Raw genomic sequence first — 22,478 nt, 5'->3', positions numbered from 1 at the left:
TTCTGGAAAAAAAAAAAAAACACCTTAGAAGTTACTGTAGACAGAAGAAAATAATGTAAGTCTCTACATTGGTGTAAAGAAGTAATATTCTATGCTACTTTTTAGCTTCTGAGCAGAACTGCTCTACAGTTGCTGTACCCAGTAAACCAACTAACACGTACCTTAGGAAACTCCATTTTACCTCAGGTAAGAAGTACCATTCTAGATTGCTGTGGGCTTCTTTCTTCTTTTTAGCACACTGTTATTTGCTCATTTGTTTTTAGTGTACGAGACGTCTTCTCATTAATGACATGTTTTAACTTAGCAGTGATGTACTAAGTAACTCAGTCTTTGCTCTGAACAAAAGACAGGACAGCTTATGTAGAGATAATATTCCCCGAAGCAGCATTTTATTTTATTTAATTCCAAAACATTTAATTTAGAAGTCTGGCATCTCGGTCATCCATCTTAACATGGGCTAATATTGACATAGTGTTGTCAGAATACACAGACAACTAAACAGCCAAAGAGTTTACAAAAAATAAATTCATGATTCTTCAAAACAATTGCAAAAGGTTACAAGTATCAAAACTCTTAGGTAGATGCACTGCATTAAAATAAACTGTGCACATAAGTTAAGAGGCAAAAAAAAATTTGCTACCAAAACTTCACATTTCAAACAGTTTATTGTAAACTGATGAACAGGGTTGTCATTTCACATCAGCTTAACTGTTTGCATTGACTGAAAAAAAATTGAGGTGGCTAGTTTACTTTGCATGCACAAAATGTACTGCTTAACAGAACAGGCAGCTCATTTCAAATGGCAAAAATTGAAACTGGAATCTAATCATCTTCAGTCGTTTTCCATTATTCTTTCCCATCTGTTCTAATCAACAGGCAAACTAAAAATGCCTCATTAAATACATATATCTTTCTGCACTGTTGAAGTGCAACTAAGATAACTAGGGCCAATAAACCAATCAATCCATCAACACCCATGAAGGCTCATCTGAAACTGCTTCTTGATAAAGTGGACAGCAAATCTGAACAGCTGTACAATACAGATATGCTTAGCACTAGATATTTAGTGTGACTGTGGCAAGGTAATATCGGTGATGACAGGGATTGTGAAGTGGATGAAAGACAGATCAGAGGAAAGCTTTTTAATTATTGCCTTCTCCTGCTTCTTCATCTTGCTGGTCACTCGTCCACAGAGTGAGGTTATCTCGAAGTAACTGCATGATGAGAGTGGAGTCCTTGTAGGAATCCTCATTTAGTGTGTCCAGCTCTGCTATGGCATCATCAAAGGCTTGTTTGGCTAAAAGGCAGGCTTGCTCAGGAGCATTCTGGATTTCATAGTAGAACACCGAGAAATTGAGTGCCAGCCCAAGCCTAATTGGGTGAGTAGGCTGCATGTGCTCTTTGCTGATTTCAAAGGCCTCCTTATAGGCAGCTTCTGAGGCTTCCACAACACTGTTTTTCTTCTCTCCAGCAGCAACTTCTGCCAAATAGCGGTAATAATCTCCTTTCATTTTCAGATAAAAAACCTTGCTCTCATACTGGAAGTCATTGCAGTTCTTGATCAAGTACTTATCGAGGAGAGCCAAAACATCATTGCAGACTGTCTCAAGTTCCTTTTCTATCTTCTCCCTGTAGGCTTTAACCTTCTCCAGCTTCTTCTCATTGCCATCAGCCATAGTCTTCTGCTCTATGCTGCTGATGACACGCCAGGAGGATCGCCTAGCTCCAACTACGTTCTTGTAGGCTACAGACAGCAGGTTTCTGTCCTCATTTGAGAGAGGCTCATTCAGCTCAGTTACCTGAAAATACACACAAAGATCAAATTCAAACGGTTTATCTTCAGAAATAACAAGTTTCCTTCAGCACCTCCATCATGAAACCCGACATTCAAAATTCCTTCTGGATCTCAAAATTCCTTCTAGCCAGAAAACAGTTTGTAACATTTAAGCTTGAAAGCTGTTGCTGCAGTCAAGACACAAAAGAATGAAACTCCCCCCAGTTTGGCTGTAATAGATCTGGAATTTAAAACCCATTACGAAGCACATTCACCAAAAGAGTGAGTCAGGCTGGTGCAACAAAGAAGCATTTGGAGGATTTAACTCCTACAAGTCTGAGCTATAATTATGCAGACTACAAACTTCACAATGAATTTAAATGTACCTAGAATATCAGTTTTATGAATCTGGAACACAGCACAGACACTGGAAACTGCTGCAGTTCTTGCATTTCTTTCCTTTGCTGCTTTTTTTTTTTTTTTCATTCAACAGCAGAGATGGAAGCGCTGCAGCCATTAGGATTATGCTCTGCATAGTACAAATGGAATTAGTGCTTCATACTGTCTTTCATTCACTGAGTGAGCCATTACACAGAGTAACACAGAAGTTAGCCTGATTTCTGTTGACTGGTGGCTGCAGGCAAGTTCGAAGGATAGGATATAAAGGAAATTGCATAGGTGGAACAAATGAGGGCTGTTTTCTTTGGGTTTTTTGTTTGCTTTTTTTTTTTATTCTTTATTTTTTATTTACAAAAAAAAAAACTAAGTTCCTACTACTAAAGCTGCAGTAAGGGAAGGGTAGAACATCCAAGACTATGCCTAGCCCTGTTTCACTTTGTGCTGATTAGAAAAAAGGCCTTTCAGACTTACACCCACCTGAATTTGTTCAGATTTTCAAGTTTACAAATGTGAAATTAAGTTAATAGGAATTAAATTGAAAATCACAGCTCCGCTACTTTACGCATACTTCATTAGTTGCATTGGAAGTCACTAGAATTGTAAGGATGTGCACTTCCAACTGAAGATAAAACTACCATTGCTCACGCATTGCTAAAATTAACTACTTCCCAAAAAAGTGCATATTTCCATGACACACAGTGTCTGCAGCCAAATTTGCAATCTACAAGTAACTGTCACAAATATTTACACTCTGTGTAAGCAGTGTACTCTCCAGTAAACATGGATCCTGCCAAGCCTGAAAAATAATTATAAAAATTAACTTTCTCAGAAAGGGAAATTACTTTGAATTGAGTTACCTCCAAAATTCCTTTTCCCCACAGCTCTGGGAGCACAAAAGACACTGCTGTGTCCACCCTGATACAATGACAGACAACCTACCCATGGTAAATGCACAGGAATCAACTCGATGTAATTGTCACAAGCTTCTTCACAGCTTCCACACCCCATTTTCCCAAACACAATCTCTAGTCAGACCCACTTCTATCATTATCTCTAGTAAAGATCAATTCCCTCAGGATGTGAAGGCTTAGCTTAGGCCTTTCTATTCCCCCAGTCTGTTAGGACAGCATTTGCTTTTACAAAAATAATATTAAAAAAAAATCAAAACCAGAGATTAATAATTACTTGGTCATTCCAGTGGTGGATATCTAAATAGCACTCTGCAGCACCTAACAAATGCCATAAGAACCATCAAAAAAACACAATGCAAACCTACATGTTTACTACGCTACAGCTGGTGCATTTACGTATGGAGATGGAAGCTATCAGTTTCCAAAGTTTCATCCTATTTGTCACAACACAAAGTGCAATCCCACAGCAGTATCATTAGCCTCGGAAGAGTAGTCTAGATTTTTTCCTAGCCTATTTTCTCTCTTCAGACGTTACTCATTTTCAATTGCAGAAAATGTATCACAACATCCATCTTAAAAATACTGACTCATGAGCTGCACGTGCACAGGATACAGCACTTGTAAAGACTGACCCCTAAATGCCTTTCCACCTTTCTTTCCTTCTCCATAACTGAAGTTTTAAGTGAATTACTTTTCAGATACAGTACAGCTGAAGTGTCAGTATCACTACACTCAGCAGTGCATTCATTCCCCTTGGCAGATGCTGTTAACTTAATGTAAAAACTGACAATTATTTTTCACGTGAGCAGCACCTAGCAGGAGTGCAGGAGCTCAGCATAACAGGAGCTGTTTCCCACCAGTGATTCTTGCCATAGCAGAAGTTTCCAATGCTTGCAGTGGAACTCTTCTTTCCAGTGTCATCTTTCAACAACCTTCAGGATGTCAGCGCCATTTTCACCCCACCTCCCCACTTTTACTTCATTAATGCTGAATCCTTTCCGTCTCAACTCAAAGGTGACTTCTGGAGGAGAAACAGCAAACTAGCCTCCATCCTAGCCAAAACAACGCTGGTCCTTTGTGCAGGCATACATAAAAATCACACCTACAGCCCCAACACAAACATCTATATTACCAGAAGCTAGAATGAAAGGAAAGCAGTGCTTATCAGCAGCTTTATCAATTTCAGATACATCAGCAAATTACATAAAAACAGACATGTTTCTCTTCCTGTTGGGATGATGTAGAAAAGAAAACCTGAAGTGCTAAAGGAAATGTTTCTTGTTTTCCATTCTCCCTATAGCGTTAAATGGAGTTGATTGCTTAAGAAATGCACTTCTACTTTTCTGACCGAGTGTTTTTTATAGTGGCTATCAGGAAAAAGAGCACTTAAGAGAAAAAAGTTTGTAGTACGACTTCAAAGTAGTACTAACTTTGTGATGTATAACTCTACTTTTCTTATGCAAACATTCTTCTGACATCAAAGTCTGCATCATCTTGCTAAGGACTGCAAGATAAAGCCAGCTGAATATACAGGCTATGATCTACTAGCAGTTCACAAGTGTTAAAAAACCACAAAATGTTGGTTCTGTAGTACTTCGAGGTATCTCCTCAGCTCTTTGTCCAAGAGCTCTCACGGTTAACTGAGAAAGAAGCAGAAGTACATAAAAGGAATCCTGGCCACAACACTGGGCTTCCTAGAGCAGAACTGACTTCCAATGGTGTGATCCTACATGGGCCACATCAAGCCAAGTTCATCTTACACTGAACACTCACCAAAGCAATGGTTCTGTAATTGACAGCAGATGAATGCACTGTCAGGTTACCTAATGGCATCAGTCTGGTCCAGGTGAACTGCACGTGTGTGACTGCACTTGTTCTGTTAGCAAGAACACTGTTGTCAGAGCTCGACAAGTCCTTAATGAGCTGCTGTAGCAAAAGACTGTACCTGAGCAGGAAAGCCACTTTTAATCAATAAAACTATCCTGAGAAGGTTCATAATGAATACTGTTCATTATTTCTGTACAAACCAGATGAAATCATTTAAACCAGAGCAATACCTTGCATCAGTGTGGCTTCTAGTTTTGTTTTTTTTTTGTGACAGATACTTTCACAGTATAAAACCACAGTGAAAATCATCTCACAGCAGGAAAGGATATTGTTCACATTATAGTTATTCACATATTCAATAATACCAAGACTCAGTATTCTCAGGGTGAAGTAAATCTCCTTCACATGCCTCACATCAAAATTACACATCTCACATAACTGAGATTCATCTCAATCTCCAATACCTGCTACGTACCTGTACTAGAAAAGCAATGCAGATTAAAAAAAAACTACTACACACTACTATATATTGGAATTAATAGACTGACTGAGTTTACAAAGCAAAACTGTTCAGCTATTTAGTATTTATAATCAACATTTAAAATCAATTTCTGGAACAGTCTAATACCGAAAGCATTCATGCTCCCAATCTGCTCAGTAATTTGTTGGAACAATATTTATTCCAACAAATGAGCACCTTTAACACTCTTACAATAACAGCACGTTTTTCCCCAGTGTGCTTGGAAGACAGGTTTTACCTACCACATGTATTACTCCAAACAGTTGGAACATTAAAGTGGCACTTAATGCAGTGAGATTGCCACTGTCCTTGGAAGGATGTAATTTGGTTAGAGGCACTTTCACATATGCATGTACTTTCTATGAAAATAATATTGACTACACCCATTGATTTATAACAGCAACTTAATTACATAGATAAATAGGTACTAATAGAAGTATACTTCTATTGTAAGTACAAATACAAGCAGAAATAGCAAAATTCTAAGAACAAACAGCAAGAAAAATTGTACTCTTTAACAGCAGGTTCCTTATTTAAGCTACAACAGCTGTATTATCTATAGATTTATATATTTTCTATAGAAGGCTGAACAGACAGGACTGAACAATGAGTATTCCTCCAACTTTATATCAACAGCTGATAAGAGCCTCTTCATGTTCTTTCTTCACTGGAAATCCCAAATATTGTACAAATATGCTTTTGCTACAATAATCTTTATTGCTTTGTGCGTTAGGAGCCACTGCCAGGCTGCTGGCAGTATTGTGTGCTGTAGAAACACGCTGATAAATACCTGGAGCTGAAATGAACCATTTGCATTTCCATTACACTGGAAATACCGCATTTTCACACAGCACCATTACAAAAAGAATCAAGTATGTTATGTGAATATTTTTAAGAATCTTTTCAAATCAAAATATCCTGCATTGAGACTAGATATCCGATTTACAACACTGGCTTCCTGCTGGAGGAAGTCTAACATCTGAGCACACAATGTGCTTCAGCTCACACCTATAAAATCAACTCAAATCTTAAGATGAAAGATTACTTGAACAGCCTAATAAGAGTCAACCGTTGCCCTTTAAATTCAGCTAAATTTTTTTGTATTTCAGTACTTGTAACATTTCATACATGCTAAAGACAGCTCATCTACAGTGTTAGCAAGCTCCAAATTACAGAAGCTCATCATTATACAACTTCTTGCAGAGCAAAATGGCATTACAGAATACCGAAACTCAATGAGTGAAAACTGAGCAGTAGTTCAGTTTAAGATGCCAACAGGACACACACACCAGTTACTTCTACTTTACATATCTCCTGACACACAGCAACCATGTTCTTCTTGCTTCCCACGTTCAGGGAGCCATATATATCCTGCAGATCAGCAATGCCTGGGGGAAAAAAAGCTACCAGCTACAGCTAGAAATGGTGTCTTCCAGAGCAGCAGTGGATTTTAGTGATTTCTTGGTTGCATCCTTCAGAAATAGTGATGAGAAGTGTTCTCCAGGTGAATGAAGCTGTTACTACTTCATGGTAGGTATCAGGAATTCTAATAATATCACTGAAAGACAGCTTACATCAACTGCATTTAATATTGAGATACTCAGAAGTATTTGTGCTTTAGAACTAGATTGATGCTGGTGTTTATAATGTCTAACTGTTTACAGTGGCATAAAAAAGATAAACATCTGATTCCTGCCCTCATTTAAGAGATGTAACATACATCATACAGTCCCTGAAGGAGACTTTTTGCAAGAATCAATCCATGACTGAACTTGATTTGTAGCTGTTCTTTCAAACCATGCAGCATTATTTCTCAAGAGAAACCAGGGTCCCCTTGAGGCCTCCTGGCGCTCACAAAAAAAAGAGATCAATAAGAGTAAATCAGTTGCAATTAATACAAAGACTGTAATGGTCTTTGCTAAACATTTACCAGCATTTACACGGGCTTCAGAATTCAGATATGCTTTGTTTTTTGAAAAGAGACACTAGACATGAAGTTTGGTCATTCTCCAGTTTTATTATGTACCAGTACAAACGGGTCAGTACACTTCATTTTCATCGCAGCTGTAGCTTAGTGTTAAAACACATATCAGTATTCAACTGTGTAAGAACACACTGAGAACGTTACCCTACAAAAAGAGGCAAGAAGGCAACGTTAAAGCTTAGGAAACAGATTCTGGGTGCAGTGAGCAGCTCGCATACCCGGATGCGACCACAGTTCCATCTTCGAATCGCAGCGCTCACGCCCGTGGGAGGCCCCTGTTCGGAGCCTCTACGGCAGAACCCTCTAGAAAAGGAAGGGGCTCCTCCTGCCGCGCGCTGCTCAGCCCCCCGCCCCCCCGCGGCCATTCCACCCCGCCCCGCGCCCCTTCAGCCCCGGATGGGTCGCACCGCCCGCTCTCAGCTCCAGGCGCGGGGTGGCGGGTCGGCTCAGCATGCTCCCTCCGCCCCGAGGCGGGCGGCGTTCAAACGGCCGCTCCGCACCGCGCCCGATTGGCGGCGTAGGGCCGGCCACACCCCCGGGCAGGGACGGAGCGGGAGGCGCGGGCGTCGTTACGAGGGGGAGAGAGAAACGAGGGAGGGAGAAAACCAGCTCCGAAGGGACGGGAGCTGCGGGGCTCCGCAGGGCGGGAGCACTGGGAACATTGGGCGCATTCCCCGGCGGGCGGCCCCGCTCCCGCCCAACCCCCCCTCCTTTCCTCACCGCCACAGGCTGGCCGCATCCTGCCCGGACCCACCCCGCTCCGGCCCGGACGTCCTTCCTCACCTCCCCCTTCCCCCGGCCCCGCCGCCACGCCGCCCGCACCACTCACCGACTTCATGGCCGAGGCCATGTCGTCGTATCTCTCCGCCTGCTCGGCCAGGCGGGCTCGTTGCAGCAGCTGCTCTCGGTCCCCCATGGCCGCTTCCGTGGTGGCTGCCGGGCCGGGCGCTGAGCCCCTCAGACGGTGAGGAGAGGGGCGGGGGTCCGCGCCTCGGGACGCGAGGGCGGTGCGAGGATACGAGCGCGCGTGGAGAGCGCAGCGCGGCCGCCGCCGCCTCCCGCCCGCTCGCCGGGCGACCGTTAGGCTCGCCGCGCCTCACGCGCCGAGTGGCGGTCGGCGCCTCGCGCTCACGGGCTGCAGCCGCGCGCTCGCTGCTTCCCCTCGGCGCCGCGTGCGGCTCGCGCCTCTCCGCCCGGCTCGGAGCCTCGCGCTGCTGCCGCCGCCTGCGCCTGCGCGCTAGGAAGGCAACGAGGGGGCGGAGCCGAGGGGACTGCAGGGGAGGGGAGGGGGGCGCTGCTCCCTCGCGTTCTATTTCTAGATGACGTCACTTGCTATAAATAGCCATCCCGGGGCGCCGGCCGGGGGGAGGCGCATGCGCGCTGCGAGTGCTGCATTTTACTGCTGCAAAGGTGGAGGTGGGCGGTGGGCATTGCGGAGCCGGGCGGTGCGGCCCCGGGCGCGGCTGCTCGGCTCTGGTCCCCGTTTTCGGGGCTTTACCAGCGTCTTGCTTTTTAATAGTTGAGCTCTTTAAGAGATCGAGCGGCCGTACGTCAAGACCGTCGCTAAGGAACAGCGCCGCGCAACGCGCTGCTGTGTGCAGGGCTGGCGGTGCGCGGTGCGCGCCCGAGGCTCCGCGCAGCACTCAGCGCTCCGTGCCTGCCCTGCCTGCTGCCGTGCTGCAGCTCCATAGAAAGCAGATCGCAGCGTTTCTAGAACCACTCACTCACCCACTGAGCCACAGAACGTGCGTTAATCCAGCAAATATATGTGGGTATGTCCACGAAAACATTCTCAAAGTGCTTTTTCTTCTTCCCTTGTTTTTCTCTTTAATCGAAGCTTCTGTATAATGGCTATTTACCAGTCTAAAGCGCCTCAGAGATTCCCAGCTCTGAGTGTGCACGGTGACACGTAACATCACTGACCTCACGGCAGCCAGGTGGAAGTTGGAGCCCTCAGCCCGGCCAGCAGGCAGTGAAGCACTCAGAGCTGATGGTTTGGCCGGTTTGCTCTGCCAGCAGGCACTGCACAAAACCTTACTTGCTGAGGGCTCATTGTGAACCTTTTCTTTATGGGGAGTTTACCCATCACCACTCCATGGGCTGCTGTTCAGACTCTGGCTTGCAGTGGTGGAACCATGTCTCATCACCAGGAATGATACAATCCAGGAAACCGGCACCTTCAGCCTTGTACTGGTTCAATGGGTCCTACTAAGATTGCATACAGTTTTCCTTCTGTTCCTACGTGAGCATTTGTAGGACGCACCTAATGCAAGCTTTGTGATATTCCAACGCACTGAAGCCACACACAGTTCCCTGGTTGTAATGTGCTGATTCACACGGATAAGCTGATGGAGATGCACTTCATTTCACGGTGGGACAGCTGTGCACGACTGTCCAGAACATGGCTTGTCTGACACATCACTGTCATCACTGCTGAAATGCAACACTCACTGCATCACAGTGCTCACACGCACTGTTTGCACACCAGAACCATCCAGCAAGTGTCAATGGGTGCCATTTTTTCCACGTGGAGGAATTCAATGACATATTTTTGCTTCAAATGCACCTTCATGTCAGACACCATTCTGTCAGAGTGCCCCTCTGCAGCCATCTGTCACTCAGCAACAGGATGCAATAGGGAGGGAGATGGGGAGGTTCAACTTCTACTGCTGTACCACCAGTGGGCCAACATGATAAAATAGAAGGCATTACTTTTGGAGCAGCCCTCATATACAGCATCTAGTGCTCCAACCTTCAGCTACAACAGCAGTGCGGCTCCCAGAATCCATAAGGAACAAGGAGGAAAAAAATCAGAGCTTGTGCAGTCTTAATCTGCTACAGTAATTGTAAGCTGGGAAAGGAAAGGAGAAGAGAGGAGAGGAGAGGTCAGCAGATCTTTTACTGGAGTGCTGAACATGCTGTCAAAGCACCTAACTTGTCCTCCTGCTAAAGTTCAGATGCCAGGCATCAGCCCTCATGTCCTAGAGCTCCACGTTCCCAGCAGAGCTCACAAGGCAGGATTTAGAGCTGCTGGCACAGTGACCACACCCAGAGAGAATCTGTAGATGGAGAAACTCATGGTTCTGATAATTGCCCCATGATCTCAGGCAGTGGCTCTGCTCCATAGGCACATCTAAGTGTGCTGGCCAGCCCTGCTGCTCCACAAATAGCTCCCTGCTGGAAGGCCGAGCCAGCTCGCTGTGTGAGGCGCTGGGGACAGCGCGGCAGCCACACGGAGCAGCCCAATGCTGATGTTCAGCTGAGGGCACAAGCCACAGGGCACGCTGACAACAAGGAAAAGCAATGGGGAAATGGCCACATGGCATACTGGAGCCTGCCCAGCCTCCTGGGCAACCTGTTTGGTTGCTCTGGCAGCACACGCACCTGCAGCACTGCTCCTGAGACTCACAGCACCAAGGCAAGGTAACATCCCTGCTACCATCTGCCTCATTCCTGGAGCTGCAGCATGGAAGTGTTTTACATAGGGAGCTGCTAAATGATACAGGCTTGGGGACAAAGCAGTGAAAAACAGAACAGAAGCAAGGAGTGAGCAGTGCAGGTTAACCAGCATCTGAACCGCATGGCAGGAAATAGAGATGGGCGGGGAGACAAAGAGGTGGAGAGTCTGTGGGCATCTGATCCTGGAAATGCTGCAACTGTGGGGCACAATCCTGGCAGCACATCCCCACAACAAAGTGAGATAAGTGCACATCAGGGAGGGAAGGTGCTGTAACCAATGACAAGATCAGAGCAGAAGATAGGAGTGGGTGTAGCTGAAGTGTGATGATTCTTTCCCAAACCTCAAGGGACTGTAATTTCAGTGATATATTTCTGGCCAAACCGTACAGCAGAGTTTAACAAGCAACAGAACTCTTTAGGCTGTCACAGTGTGCGTGAAAATATTCTACTACTTGCCATATTTCAAGTTTTATTAATCTTCAATCACTCTCACAGAACCTCCCTCGTAACTCAAAGGTAAAAGCTAGAGTGAAGGGAGGAAGATGGCAGTGGGGGAGTGCTGCTCAGAAGCAGCAGGGCGCACGCTGTGAGCTGTGCATAGTGCACATCTGCACCAACAGGAGATTGATAGAGAAAAGGGCAGTGATTTGCACATCTGTGAAGCCCTTCCTCCCTCAGGGGAGCAGACACATATACCAACCCCACTGGGGATCACTGCAGTGTGTGCACTATTGCTCTGCATTCAGACACAGCAGCTGCATGTTCAAAACCCCATGCAGACAGGAGCTGATCCTCAGAGCTCTCTGCAAAATGTGCTGTTTTGGAGCACTTGCTCATTTTGGTGTCCAGTGAAGAATGAGTGCTATGTCTGAATAAAAGATTATGGCAGTGTTTTTAGGTGCCAGAATGATTCAGGGATATGCACAGGAGGCTGTGAAGCATGCTCAGTTGTGGGGGTTTCTCTCAGTGGCAAGAACACAGCACCTAATTGAAAGCAGCTTTAACCCTTCAAGAGCTGCTTCAAACCACAATGCTTGGTCCAGATACAAGAATGTGTTTTCATTCTTTATGTAATCAAAGGGATACAACCAGAATTTACAAGCATAAATAGGAAAAAATAAAAAAGCTTGCTTATCAGGAACTCGCACCTGAGCATCCTATTGCTAAAAGCCTCTATGTATAAAAGACGTCTATGCTAAGTGAATAGTGAAAGTCACAAACACACACACATCCACATGAAGAAGCCCCAACAACCCTACTCCACCTCAGGGCTTGTCAGAGGTGCTGAGCATTTGCAACCTATGGATAATGTCAGAATTTCCATGTCTAGCACTTCTGGAACTACCCCCAAAACATCTCATTCAGGGCTACCCAATTATGGACTCAGTACCAGCAAACATTTAAGAAATATGCCCAGATCTTTCTTGACAAATCAATTTTTACTGCTCTTCAAACTACACCAAAGAGGATTAGCCTTACTCAGAACTGGATTAAATCCCACTGAAAATGGTTGATCTGAAACAATGACCTTTCACTGCAGAACATAGGATGAAAGACTTTGGGGATCAGACTAACGAAGCACAGAGATAAAATGCCTTTGCCAACATTTCCAAAAGCGGACCCTTATTCCAGGTGCCCTACTCAAGCCTCTATAAGTGCTCATTTCTTCTGAAAATGAGGCCCTAAGCAAGTTGAGCCCAGCACCCAGAACAAGAAGCTTCCTGAAAAGATGGGCCTTGAAGTTGTCTCTCCTGATGTTTGTCCATTGTGGGCCTCAGGTGAGCCCATTCAGTAACGCTAGCTTGTAGCTGTCATGGCTTGTAGCTGTCATTGATGCTCGGCTGAACATGAGCCGACAGTGTGCCCAGGTGGCCAAGAAGGCCAATGGCATCCTGGCTTGCATCAGAAACAGTGTTGCAAGCAGGAGCAGAGAGGTGATTGTTCCCCTATATTCAGCACTTGTGAGGCCGCACCTCGAGTACTGTGTCCAGTTTTGGGCCCCTCACTGCAAGAAAGATATTGAGGCCCTGGAACGTGTTCAAAGGAGGGCAACAAAGCTGGTGAGGGGTCTGGAACACAGGCCATATGAGGAGAGGCTGAAGGAGCTGGGAATGTTCAGCCTGGAGAAGAGGAGGCTCAGGGGAGACCTCATTGCTCTCTATAACTTCCTGAAGGGAGGTTGTAGTGAGCTGGAGGTCGGCCTCTTCTCTCGTGTCATTAGTGATAGGACCAGAGGGAATGGCTTCAAGCTACGGCAGGGGAGATTCAGGCTGGACATGAGGAAGTATTACTTTTCAGAAAGGGTGGTCAGGCACTGGAATGGATGCCCAGGGAGGTGGTGGAGTCAGCGAGCCTGGGGGTGTTCAAGGAAAGACTGGATGTTGCGTTGAGGGACATGGTTTAGTAGGAGCTATTGGGAATAGGTGAACGATTGGACTGGGTGATCTTTTAGGTCTTTTCCAACCTTAGTGATTCTATGATTCTATGATTCTATGATTCTATGGCACATGAAAGCAGGGAGAGCAGCACCTCACGTCATTAATCATCTTTCGTACTGTAGAGGATTACTTCAGAGAAGCTATTCATGGGCAGCTGCCACACAGAACCTCGCTGCTGCCATTTCCCTGCCACACTTCCAACCAAGAAGGCTGGTAGGTAACACTTGGTCTGACCTCAGCAGCAGCGCTGGGAAACAAGTGTGCCTGCCTATTGGGAAAGCATCCTTGCCTCTATAGCAGCTAAGGAACTACAGTTTGAAAACACAACCAGATTTCCATCGCTCTTCTGGGACCTGTTAACATAAATACTGTTCTTTGGGCTCTTATATGCATTTTAAGATAAAAACAGCTGTTTTCTATCTAGGGCAAGCTCCTCTCTTTGCTAGGGCACACCATGTTGAGGAGGAGGAATGACAACAGCAGGTACAGTACATTCAGTTCAGGGAAGGTCAGTCACATGCTCAGAGCATTTCTAATTACAGCTCCACAGAAGAAGAACATGAACACATCCAGAGCTCGCTACAAATGGCAGGACAGGGAATGCAGATCACAATGAGGATGTAAATCACATCTAGGAAACAGCAACAAGGCAATACACAAAGGGAACAACTCAAACGTGTGAGCACAGCACACAGAACTCCACGGCACTGTCCATATGGGGAAGACCAGCTCCACCCAGCACCGCAGGCAGGAGGCCAGGTGCCACCGGGCTTCAGGTTCACTTGATCTCTTCCTCTGCTGCACAGCAGTGCCTCCAGCCTGTGTGCTGATGGAAGCACTGAGATCGGCAGGCACTGCTTGCAACTTCTCACTGCAATGCAATGAGCTCCTCTGATGTGTTTCATGCAGATGCAGCATCCAGGTGGTGTGAAGCAGAGCTGCTGGCAGGCTGGGATATACTGTACTTCAGCCGCTGGACTTCATGTCTCTTAAAAAGGTGTACTTCTAATTTGCTAGGTTTCACATATCAAACTTTGAATCACCTAAAGTAAGTTTATGGAGAAGTAATAAGTTATTTCATCTGGGAAATGACCTAGAAAATGCAATGGTCCTCCAGAGAGCAACTGTGCCAAATCTGGAGATGAAATTCATTAAATGAAGTGCAAGAGAAAATACTTTGATTCTGCTTCAGCTGCAAAGCCTCTTCCAGATGCAGTTTGGTGAGGATTCGTTCCCAGCACTCCACAGCAGTTCTGCTGACCGGAGCTGCCATTTTACATCAGTCATAATAACCACATTCTTCAACTGCTTAAAACGCTGACAGTGCCCACACCTATACAGGTGTAGTAACGTTCATCTGATCTGTATCATCTCTTTGGCAGGCAGTGGTGCCAACATCTGAGAGCAAAGGGAAATGCTTTTCACTGTAACAGAGGTATTGCTGCAGATAATACGTATCTCCAGCAGCAGGGAAAGGCATGCCCAGGCTCCGTTCAGCTGTACAGATGTGCAGCACTGCCAACTACATCACAGCAGTGATGCGCTGTCTCATGAGCTCTGAGAAATAAAGCATCTTATTGGTATCTCATTCAAAGGACTATCAAGACCCAGAGAGAATTTTGCTAACGGGTGGCTTCTGCATTAAAGCCACCCCATTGTTTTATCCTCTTTCCACAACAGGCAGGGCTCAGACCCTTCCCGCCACAGCACAAATACTCGACCAACGGGGCTCAAACAGCACGGACGGGACAACTGCCCACCCACCCTCCGCCGCCCCACCCGCCAACGGTCGCCGCACGCCCCCCCGCCCATCCCGCTGTTGCCACGGCTCGGCGGGAGGCGGCAGCCAATCAGGAGGCGGGGAGATATATTTGTCGCTGTTGCTACCGGCGCTGAGGGTCGGACGGCCAATAGGAAGGCGGCTCGCGGCCGCCATGGCGCTGGACGGCGGGAGGACCGCCTCTGCTTAGCGGTCCTGCAGGGCGGTTCAGGGCAGAAAGACCCGTTGGAGACGGGAGAGAGAGCGGCTAAAGGGTGCGGAGCGGCTCATGGACAGCGCGTCCCGCCTCTCCCTCCCTGCATAGCAGCGCCGGTTCACCCAGCGCCCCCCTGTTAAAGGAGACTGTGTGAAGGCACACACGGCCCTTCAGTCGGCGGGCTGCGAGCACAAAGCAGCCAACGGGAAAACGGCATCCCAAGGGAGAGCCAGGGAGTGAGCACTGGGTGCACCAGGGACACAGCCTCATGTGCCCAGGTGTGGGCTCCGAAAGGCCACGTGCAAATAACAGGTTTTCCTCCTTTTCAGCTGGGTTTCACCTGCCTTCACGATATAATGGACTGAGACCTGACCAGGCACTGCCACTGAATCAGTAACTTGGTATTTTTGACATCTTCAGAAAAGCTTCAGACTGCTCCAGTGAAAACGTACAATCCACAATCTACCTTCCCTTTCTTACATCCTTTGCAAAATTCTTACCTACAAAGCCCATTTTAGTAAGCTTTACTGTTTGAAAAGGCCCTCATCCTTCTGCCCCAATCTTTCTGTTCCTCATCTCCATATCAAACTCCTCATTCATTTAAAGTATTAAGAAAACCAAGAAAGAATGAGGTTTCTGCTGGAGAAGTGCAGTCCCACTCTGCAGGCGGGGCACATTTGTCCCTGCTCAGTATTCAGAGCACAGCCATGCTGCCTGGAACGTGTCACTGCTGCATGGGTCACCAGCCAGCCCCTCCAGGACCTGAAAGACAGGAGGGAATCAAAGCTCCACTACATAGGATCTTAAGTGCAGTTTCTCACTGATGAAGAGCTTTGGGCAGATGTACAGAGGCACAGGACTGCGGGATGGGAGGGAATGTCAGTGTGTGTGAAGGGACGAAGTCTTTGTTCTCCTCTGAGTTCAGGTAGAGTAATCCACCTGTACAAGGTGTGGGGGTAAAAATGGCAAGCGCGATCTGTGTGCAGTTCTTAATTCAAAGAAGAGCAATCCCCTTCTTTTTGCCCAAGGCACCGGCTCAGTATAAAAATAAGTTAACAGCGGAGGGTAAAACCAGCATAAAGTAATTAATGAAGATGGGAACGATTACTTGGATGAGGGAGCTCTGTTCAGGAAGGGAAAGAAACATTTCCAAAATGAGTTAGCTGGTTTTTGTTCTACTCTCACGTGACCTACAAAGAACAAACTGAAAGTTGTGTGTGCTACGGGGTGCCTACATCTGCACCTCTGTGGTTCAGACACAGGAAATAAACATCTGCATAACCCCACAGCAAGTCTAGGGGAAGTTTATCCTACAGACACAGGGCACCCAGGAAGCCAATCAAATGCTGTAAAATCATTTACCCATTCAGGCTCTTCATTTTCTTACAGCACACATTTAAAAAATATATATGCAAAAGCTGCTCTTCTGAATTCCCAAACTGGCTTATTATTACAAAGACTTGGAGGTGTCCCCTTTTGACATCTGCAGACATCCCATGGTATCTTGTTCCCCAGCCCATATTGCACTGAGTGTCATGTTTCTGTAAAATCAGTGCAAAAATCCAAAATAGCAAGAGGAAAACTTTGGCTACAGAGACTGCATACTCATCTTAGAAAAGGCTCATTCATTATTAATGCCCAAAGCTTTCCTTCTCATCTGGCTCCCATAATGGCCAGTAAAAAGGCCACTTTCCAAGATACAGATCTTTATATTGATGCTTTCAAAGGCTCTAAAGAGGTTCTGTTACTGCCCTCAGAAATGCAGCCACTTCCCATAATGAGGCCAGCAGATACAAGTCTCCTGCTTTTCAAAAATCTCTTTCAAAAAGGTTTTCTCTGGCAGCTTACATTGCAAGAGAAATGGAAATGCATGCTAACTCACTGGTTGAAGCAAAAAAATACACTTGAAGCCAGAAAATAAACTTGACAAACAGCTCACTCTACAGTTTAGATAGGGCCTTCTTGGGTCCTATTTTTAAGTAACATTTCATTCACGGATGTGCTCCCATCCCCTTGAAAGCAGTAAATTTCTGAGTTTAATTCTCTACCTCCTTAAAAGCAAAAGAAAGCGTACAGACTGAGTTCAGATCATGGAAGGGAAGTCAATTCTTTTATCATTTCCTATAATACCACTATTCTGTAAAGTTCTCTCGGCCATCTCAGAACACAGCAAAATCTCCTCAGCAACACCAAGTTTGGAAATGAAAATGACGTGAAAGATTTGAACAGGTTTCAGAGAGCTGAGTTAAATTCTGCAGAACCTTTCAGAAGGGGAGGGCCGTCAAGCAGCCACCTTACTGTCATCTTCTTTGCACGGTGCAAGGTGAATCCTCTGCTGCTCAAAATGTAAACGGTACTTTGGATCTACGCAGGCCATTGTTCCTATGATATTTTTAGTAATATCAGGATCTGATAAGCAATCCAAGTATCAAAACCAACAAAAAACTGTCCTAGCATCTGCTCGATGCTACTGTGAGAATGCAGTGAGCTGGGTGCCAAAGATATGCTTAGATTTTATATGAGTCACACAACACACAACGTGAGATTTCACATCTCCTGTGAGAGTGCTACAGCTGGATGGCGTGTGTGTCTGAGCTCCCTTCTAGGAACATTAGGTGTGTTCTCTTACCTGGCTCTGTCCCAGGGCTTGGCTTTCTTCTACGCAGGGTTGAAGAAACAGGTGGGCACTGAGGACTGCCAACCACAGTCTGTCTGGAACTGGAAGAAAATGTGATGATGTACAAATGCATTTGTATTTATGCCGTTTATTGTAGTCTTGCAGCAGGACAAGAGGGGCTGCTGAGAGTTCTGTTGACTAGAAACTTTGTCATTTATTCAAATTGTTAAAGGCTGAAAAAACATATTCTGCACAGGGAGGACTAGCCTAACCAGGGGCAGTACGTAGGACTACATCTCCATTTGCAACTTGCCTTATGCCCCCAGAACACTCTCCATAAACAAAGAGATGTCTAACAAATGTCTCTCTCTTGGAAGATATTTTGAAAACAGAGATCTTCATAGTCAAAACACACAAAAGTAGCTTTAAACACAGCCACAACATTAGCTGCAATTCCACTACAGCCTTTCAAGGCTGTCAAAGTCTGGGGACGTGGCTTCCCCATCCAACCTGGAAAAAGGTCACAGCACACAGGCACCAGGCCACGTAGGAGACACAAGGTACTCCATGATGGGGTGCTCTCTCCATTCATCACCAAAGGTATCCGTACTCCAACAATGCTGCCCATACCTCAGCTGTACAGACCAGACCAAAAGTGTCAGTTAACAGAAGTTTCTGCCAAGCTCCCAAGTTTCAGCAGTCAGCCTTGGGACTGCTCTGCTGGAGGCTGCATTCATTTAGCTCATTTTCATCATGCTGCAATTACATTTACTAGTGACAAATGGACTCAGCCCCTACCCTCATCAATTTGTCTCATTCTTTTTTATTGCTTGCTTACATTTTAACATGCGCAGTACCCTCAGCAACAAGTCCTATAGCTTAATTATAGCAAAAAGTAGCCTGCTTTAGCAGATTTGAGACTTGCTGCCTGCCAGTATCATGGGCACAGGGCTGTTGGAGGGAAGGGCCTAATGGCAGGATTCCTGTGCTCTGAGCTGACATCCCAGAAGCACAGGAAGAAGCGGTAAGCTGCAATCAACATGCTGGCACCAGTATTTTCTAAATCAATATGCTGGATCATAAATGCAATTTGTCTTACTCCACGGAGTTCAGTGTGCTTTTCTGCTTGAAATGTGAGGCACAGGAGAGCTATATTCTGCATGAAGCATTAGCTGGGCTACATTCCACCTGTCCAAACCAGAAGAGTGAAGGAGATACACCAGCACTCTCTGTGAAGGCAGGCTGGCTGTCCCACAGGGACTTCCAGTCCAGTAGCTGGATCAAACTCCCGTCAGGCAGCAGGAGCAGATGGAGACAGTCAGCTCTCAGCCCAGCTCCCTCTCACACTCCCACCTCACAGCCCTGTAGAGCAGAAGAGATTTGGATGCAGCCCAAGCGCGTAGGACTGACTGTAAAAAGACCATAAAAGAAATAAACCGAAATTGGTCTAATAAGCTTTCAGGCCAAGTCCTTTCCAGGTGAGCACTTCTAAAATGAGACGAGCTGATTAAGGTTCCTTTGGCTGACTTCTAGCTCTACCCCTGCACTTAGGAAGCAGACAGAGAGGCACTGGCAAGGCAGTAACAGTGATATTAGATGTCTACTCCAGGTGGGTGACCTTGGATAAACATTTTCTCTCTGTGTTTTACTTTTATGTGCAGAGCAGGGATAGTTTCTCTGCCCTGTCTTTCTAGGGTAACAACACTCATCTACCTCAGTTTAAGCTGATTCCTGACTTCTTCCTTCCTAAGTCCCCAGATGAGATATGCTCATTTCATCATTATTGCTCAAGATAATTGGGGTGACACCATACTTCTAACAGGGCCCTGCCTGCTAACAAAGGTGATTCTTGCTCACTGCCCATCACTGAGCAGAGGCCTCACCCAAGGCTTCCCACCCAAGGTCTCCTGGCTCTCTAGAGAGAGATTGCAGAAAGGCCTGGATGAAATTGCAACCAAAGGCTCAATCACTTCTGAAGAGACTGATGTTCAGTAGCATTCATTGTATTATGGGGAGTTCAGGGGCACATGGATCAGGCTAAACAGGCATTACCAGAAGTCCAAATAGCCGTATCCTCACTAGAAGCAGCAGGTCATGTCCCTGCCAGGAACACAATAAAGGGTGTGTGGATTCCTGGCACAGCTGACATACCCAACAGGGACAAATTCACCATAGATTTCTTCTAGTGTTGGAACCTATTTTAAAAATAAACATGAGCTCAACTCTAGAAGCAGAACATGCAATTTTAAATCTAGCCAAAATATTGCCAGCAATTCCTTACTCATCTTTCATCACCCTCAGCCACAGTTCAAAACTGCCAATCCCAAACACAGACTGTTTTAGATTAAGTACAGGCCCTACCAACCTAGTGTGCAGGGTCAGCTCTCACTAAGATCTGTGTAAGTTACAATTTCCAGTCAAAAAGAAAACCAGGCAAGTAGCTTAGAAGCCAGACCTGCTTTAGAGAGGGGTACATATCTTCTCTGATGATGCTGGCCCTGAATCTCCTTTGTACCAACCACACTGTAAAACACACATATGCTTATACAGTATGTCCCATTTTCAGTGCACAGATAAAAATATCTGCAAAATCTGATGAGGACAAGCAGAAAGCCAGGCGCTGGAACGAGATGCATTACCACACTTTCTGCAGCTCTCTTCAACAGGGAAATCAGGACAATGCTTTTGAGAAGCCCTGCGCTTTCCACTTCTTTTACCTGTGGGAGGAATAGCTTCCAGGGTCCTAGCTGCCCTTCTCTAAGGACAAAGCTTTCAGCCTCTAAATCTGGCTGCTGAATGATTCTTCCTGAACTGGCCTCAATATAACCACCCTGAGGGACTCTGCTCAAGGGAGCTGTGACACCTGCTGAAATAAATGTTACTATTAAACACAATTACAGACAATATGACTTCAACCACTGACCAAGCTAGTCTTCCTCTCCCTGCTGCACATACACCAGGGGCTGCCTGAACAGCAGCTACAGCAGTCTGTAGGCCTACAGCAAAAGGAGGTGTTATGCATCCCATCAAGGCTATTCTAAAGAAAAGAAGTAAGAAAAAATATGGTGAGAAAGCTGAACAAGACTGGATAGGAAGGAGAGAGAAAGCAGAAGTGAGAAAGTGTTGAAGACAAGCACTATGCATCCAGCCTCTGCTCAGTTAGCACTTGTCTTATGAACCTAGAGGTTTTAAAAGCCAGGAGCCTGTCAAGTGGCAAGGGGAGCAGATAGCACCTGAAGGGTGATTGAAAACCCTTCAGGGCAATACTCTGGGTGCAGTTTCACTGACCTTCTGTTACTGGGATTCACATGGAGGCTGTGGTGCTAGAAGGGACCTGCCACATGGTTACATGTCCACCTGGGAAGGTAAAGGACCTGTAAGAGCATAGGGCAGTTATTCAGCTGGAGGCAAGCATCAACACTGCTTGCTGCTTCTCTGGGCTGCAGGATGGCAGAGTTGAAGTGGGTTCCTGGTTCCATCACAGCCTTGGAGACAAAAGCTACAGGTTGTTCAGCAGTGTGATGGGTCAGCGAAGCCTGGCTTGTCCTCACTTCACACAGTGCACTGATCTGAGTAAAGCTGTAGTAAATCAGTCAGACATACTGCTCTGCTAAAAGGGGGATCCCTGGCTAAACCTGTCCTCAGCAGGGGGTAGGTTAACTACTAGACATGCCAGTTTCCTGAAGCTGGGCATGAACTGCTCCCATTTGTGGAGTCAGGGCTCTCTAAGTGATATCCCCTGGGAACTGGAATACAAGACAGTCCCATGCATAAGCTTAAGGGTTGCTTCCTCTCTGAACTGTTACTGCAAAGATGATTCCATACATCACCTGAATTCCAGCATCTTTAAATGCATTCCTTCAGGAGACTTACCCAGGCCTGCAGCTGATTGCTCCCACCCTGGGTCACAGGGCATGAGGGCTGTCTCCATCTGCTCAGAGCTGATGCTTACAGAAGGTCCACCTGAGAGGTGCAAATCAGGCATGCAAAGAAACATGAACAGTTAAGAAGCAATCCAACAACGGTCTATTTTGCCAAATGCAACAAGACCCTCATTTTCCCCCACAACTGAAATTTGGTCAAGGCTCTGTGAAGGAGCACAACAAGAATGGGTTTTACAGGAATCCGGAATGGACTGGAGCTCAGAATGACATATCTGCATTCTAAAAATCCTCTTCACATTTTAAGGAAAAGGTTTATGAACTATTGTTGTGCTCCTTTAAACCATCAGTATTTGCTGCCTTTGAAAGGCACTCTGCATTCAATCCAGCACTGGGAAGGCTACAAGAAAGACAGAAGCAATGTGAAAACGGCCAGGCAGGCGGAAGGCAAGATGCTGCAGTAGGGATGCACTGGATCCCCGCTGTATGTAGAAAGAAGCAGGTGCCAAATTTTTCACTACATGAACACTGGCATCTCTTTCATCCTCTTCAACAGAGGATAGAAAATGCTGATAACAGCAGTGATCACTGAGAGCAGAGATGAAATAGCAAGTTGTGATCACTTGCCATTAACATCAGCAAAAGTGTGACAGATGCACAGAGTGCAAAGATTACATCTTGTTCCCAGATCA

At 45.9% G+C, this 22,478-nt stretch overlaps 1 protein-coding gene across 1 annotated transcript; it reads right to left on the bottom strand.

Annotated features, from left to right (window-relative positions):
- Nucleotides 1–361: 361 nt before the first annotated feature.
- On the bottom strand, nt 362–8,419 carry YWHAH (tyrosine 3-monooxygenase/tryptophan 5-monooxygenase activation protein eta). The gene is made up of 2 exons (XM_042865916.1): nt 8,245–8,419; nt 362–1,799 (listed from the first exon to the last, which is right to left on the bottom strand). Exons 1-2 carry the CDS (start codon nt 8,329–8,331, stop codon nt 1,143–1,145), a joined length of 744 nt encoding a protein of 247 aa, XP_042721850.1. The 5' UTR covers nt 8,332–8,419; the 3' UTR covers nt 362–1,142.
- Nucleotides 8,420–22,478: the final 14,059 nt, after the last annotated feature.

The sequence above is a fragment of the Lagopus leucura genome, unplaced genomic scaffold, assembly GCF_019238085.1.
Source record: "Lagopus leucura isolate 7727_CA_CO unplaced genomic scaffold, USGS_WTPT01 Super-Scaffold_806, whole genome shotgun sequence".
Taxonomy (NCBI): Eukaryota; Metazoa; Chordata; class Aves; order Galliformes; family Phasianidae; genus Lagopus; species Lagopus leucura.
Note: the sequence above shows the minus strand (reverse complement) of the source record. Positions and strands in the feature narration are given on the sequence as shown.

Bases quoted from the DNA above. Each gene is read 5' to 3' on its own strand.
- YWHAH (XM_042865916.1), bottom strand. From the start codon at position 8,331: ATGGGGGACCGAGAGCAGCTGCTGCAACGAGCCCGCCTGGCCGAGCAG. The intron at 1,800-8,244 runs GTGAGTGGTGCG...GTGTATTTTCAG, and splicing joins TGGCCTCGGCCATGAAGTCG to GTAACTGAGCTGAATGAGCC.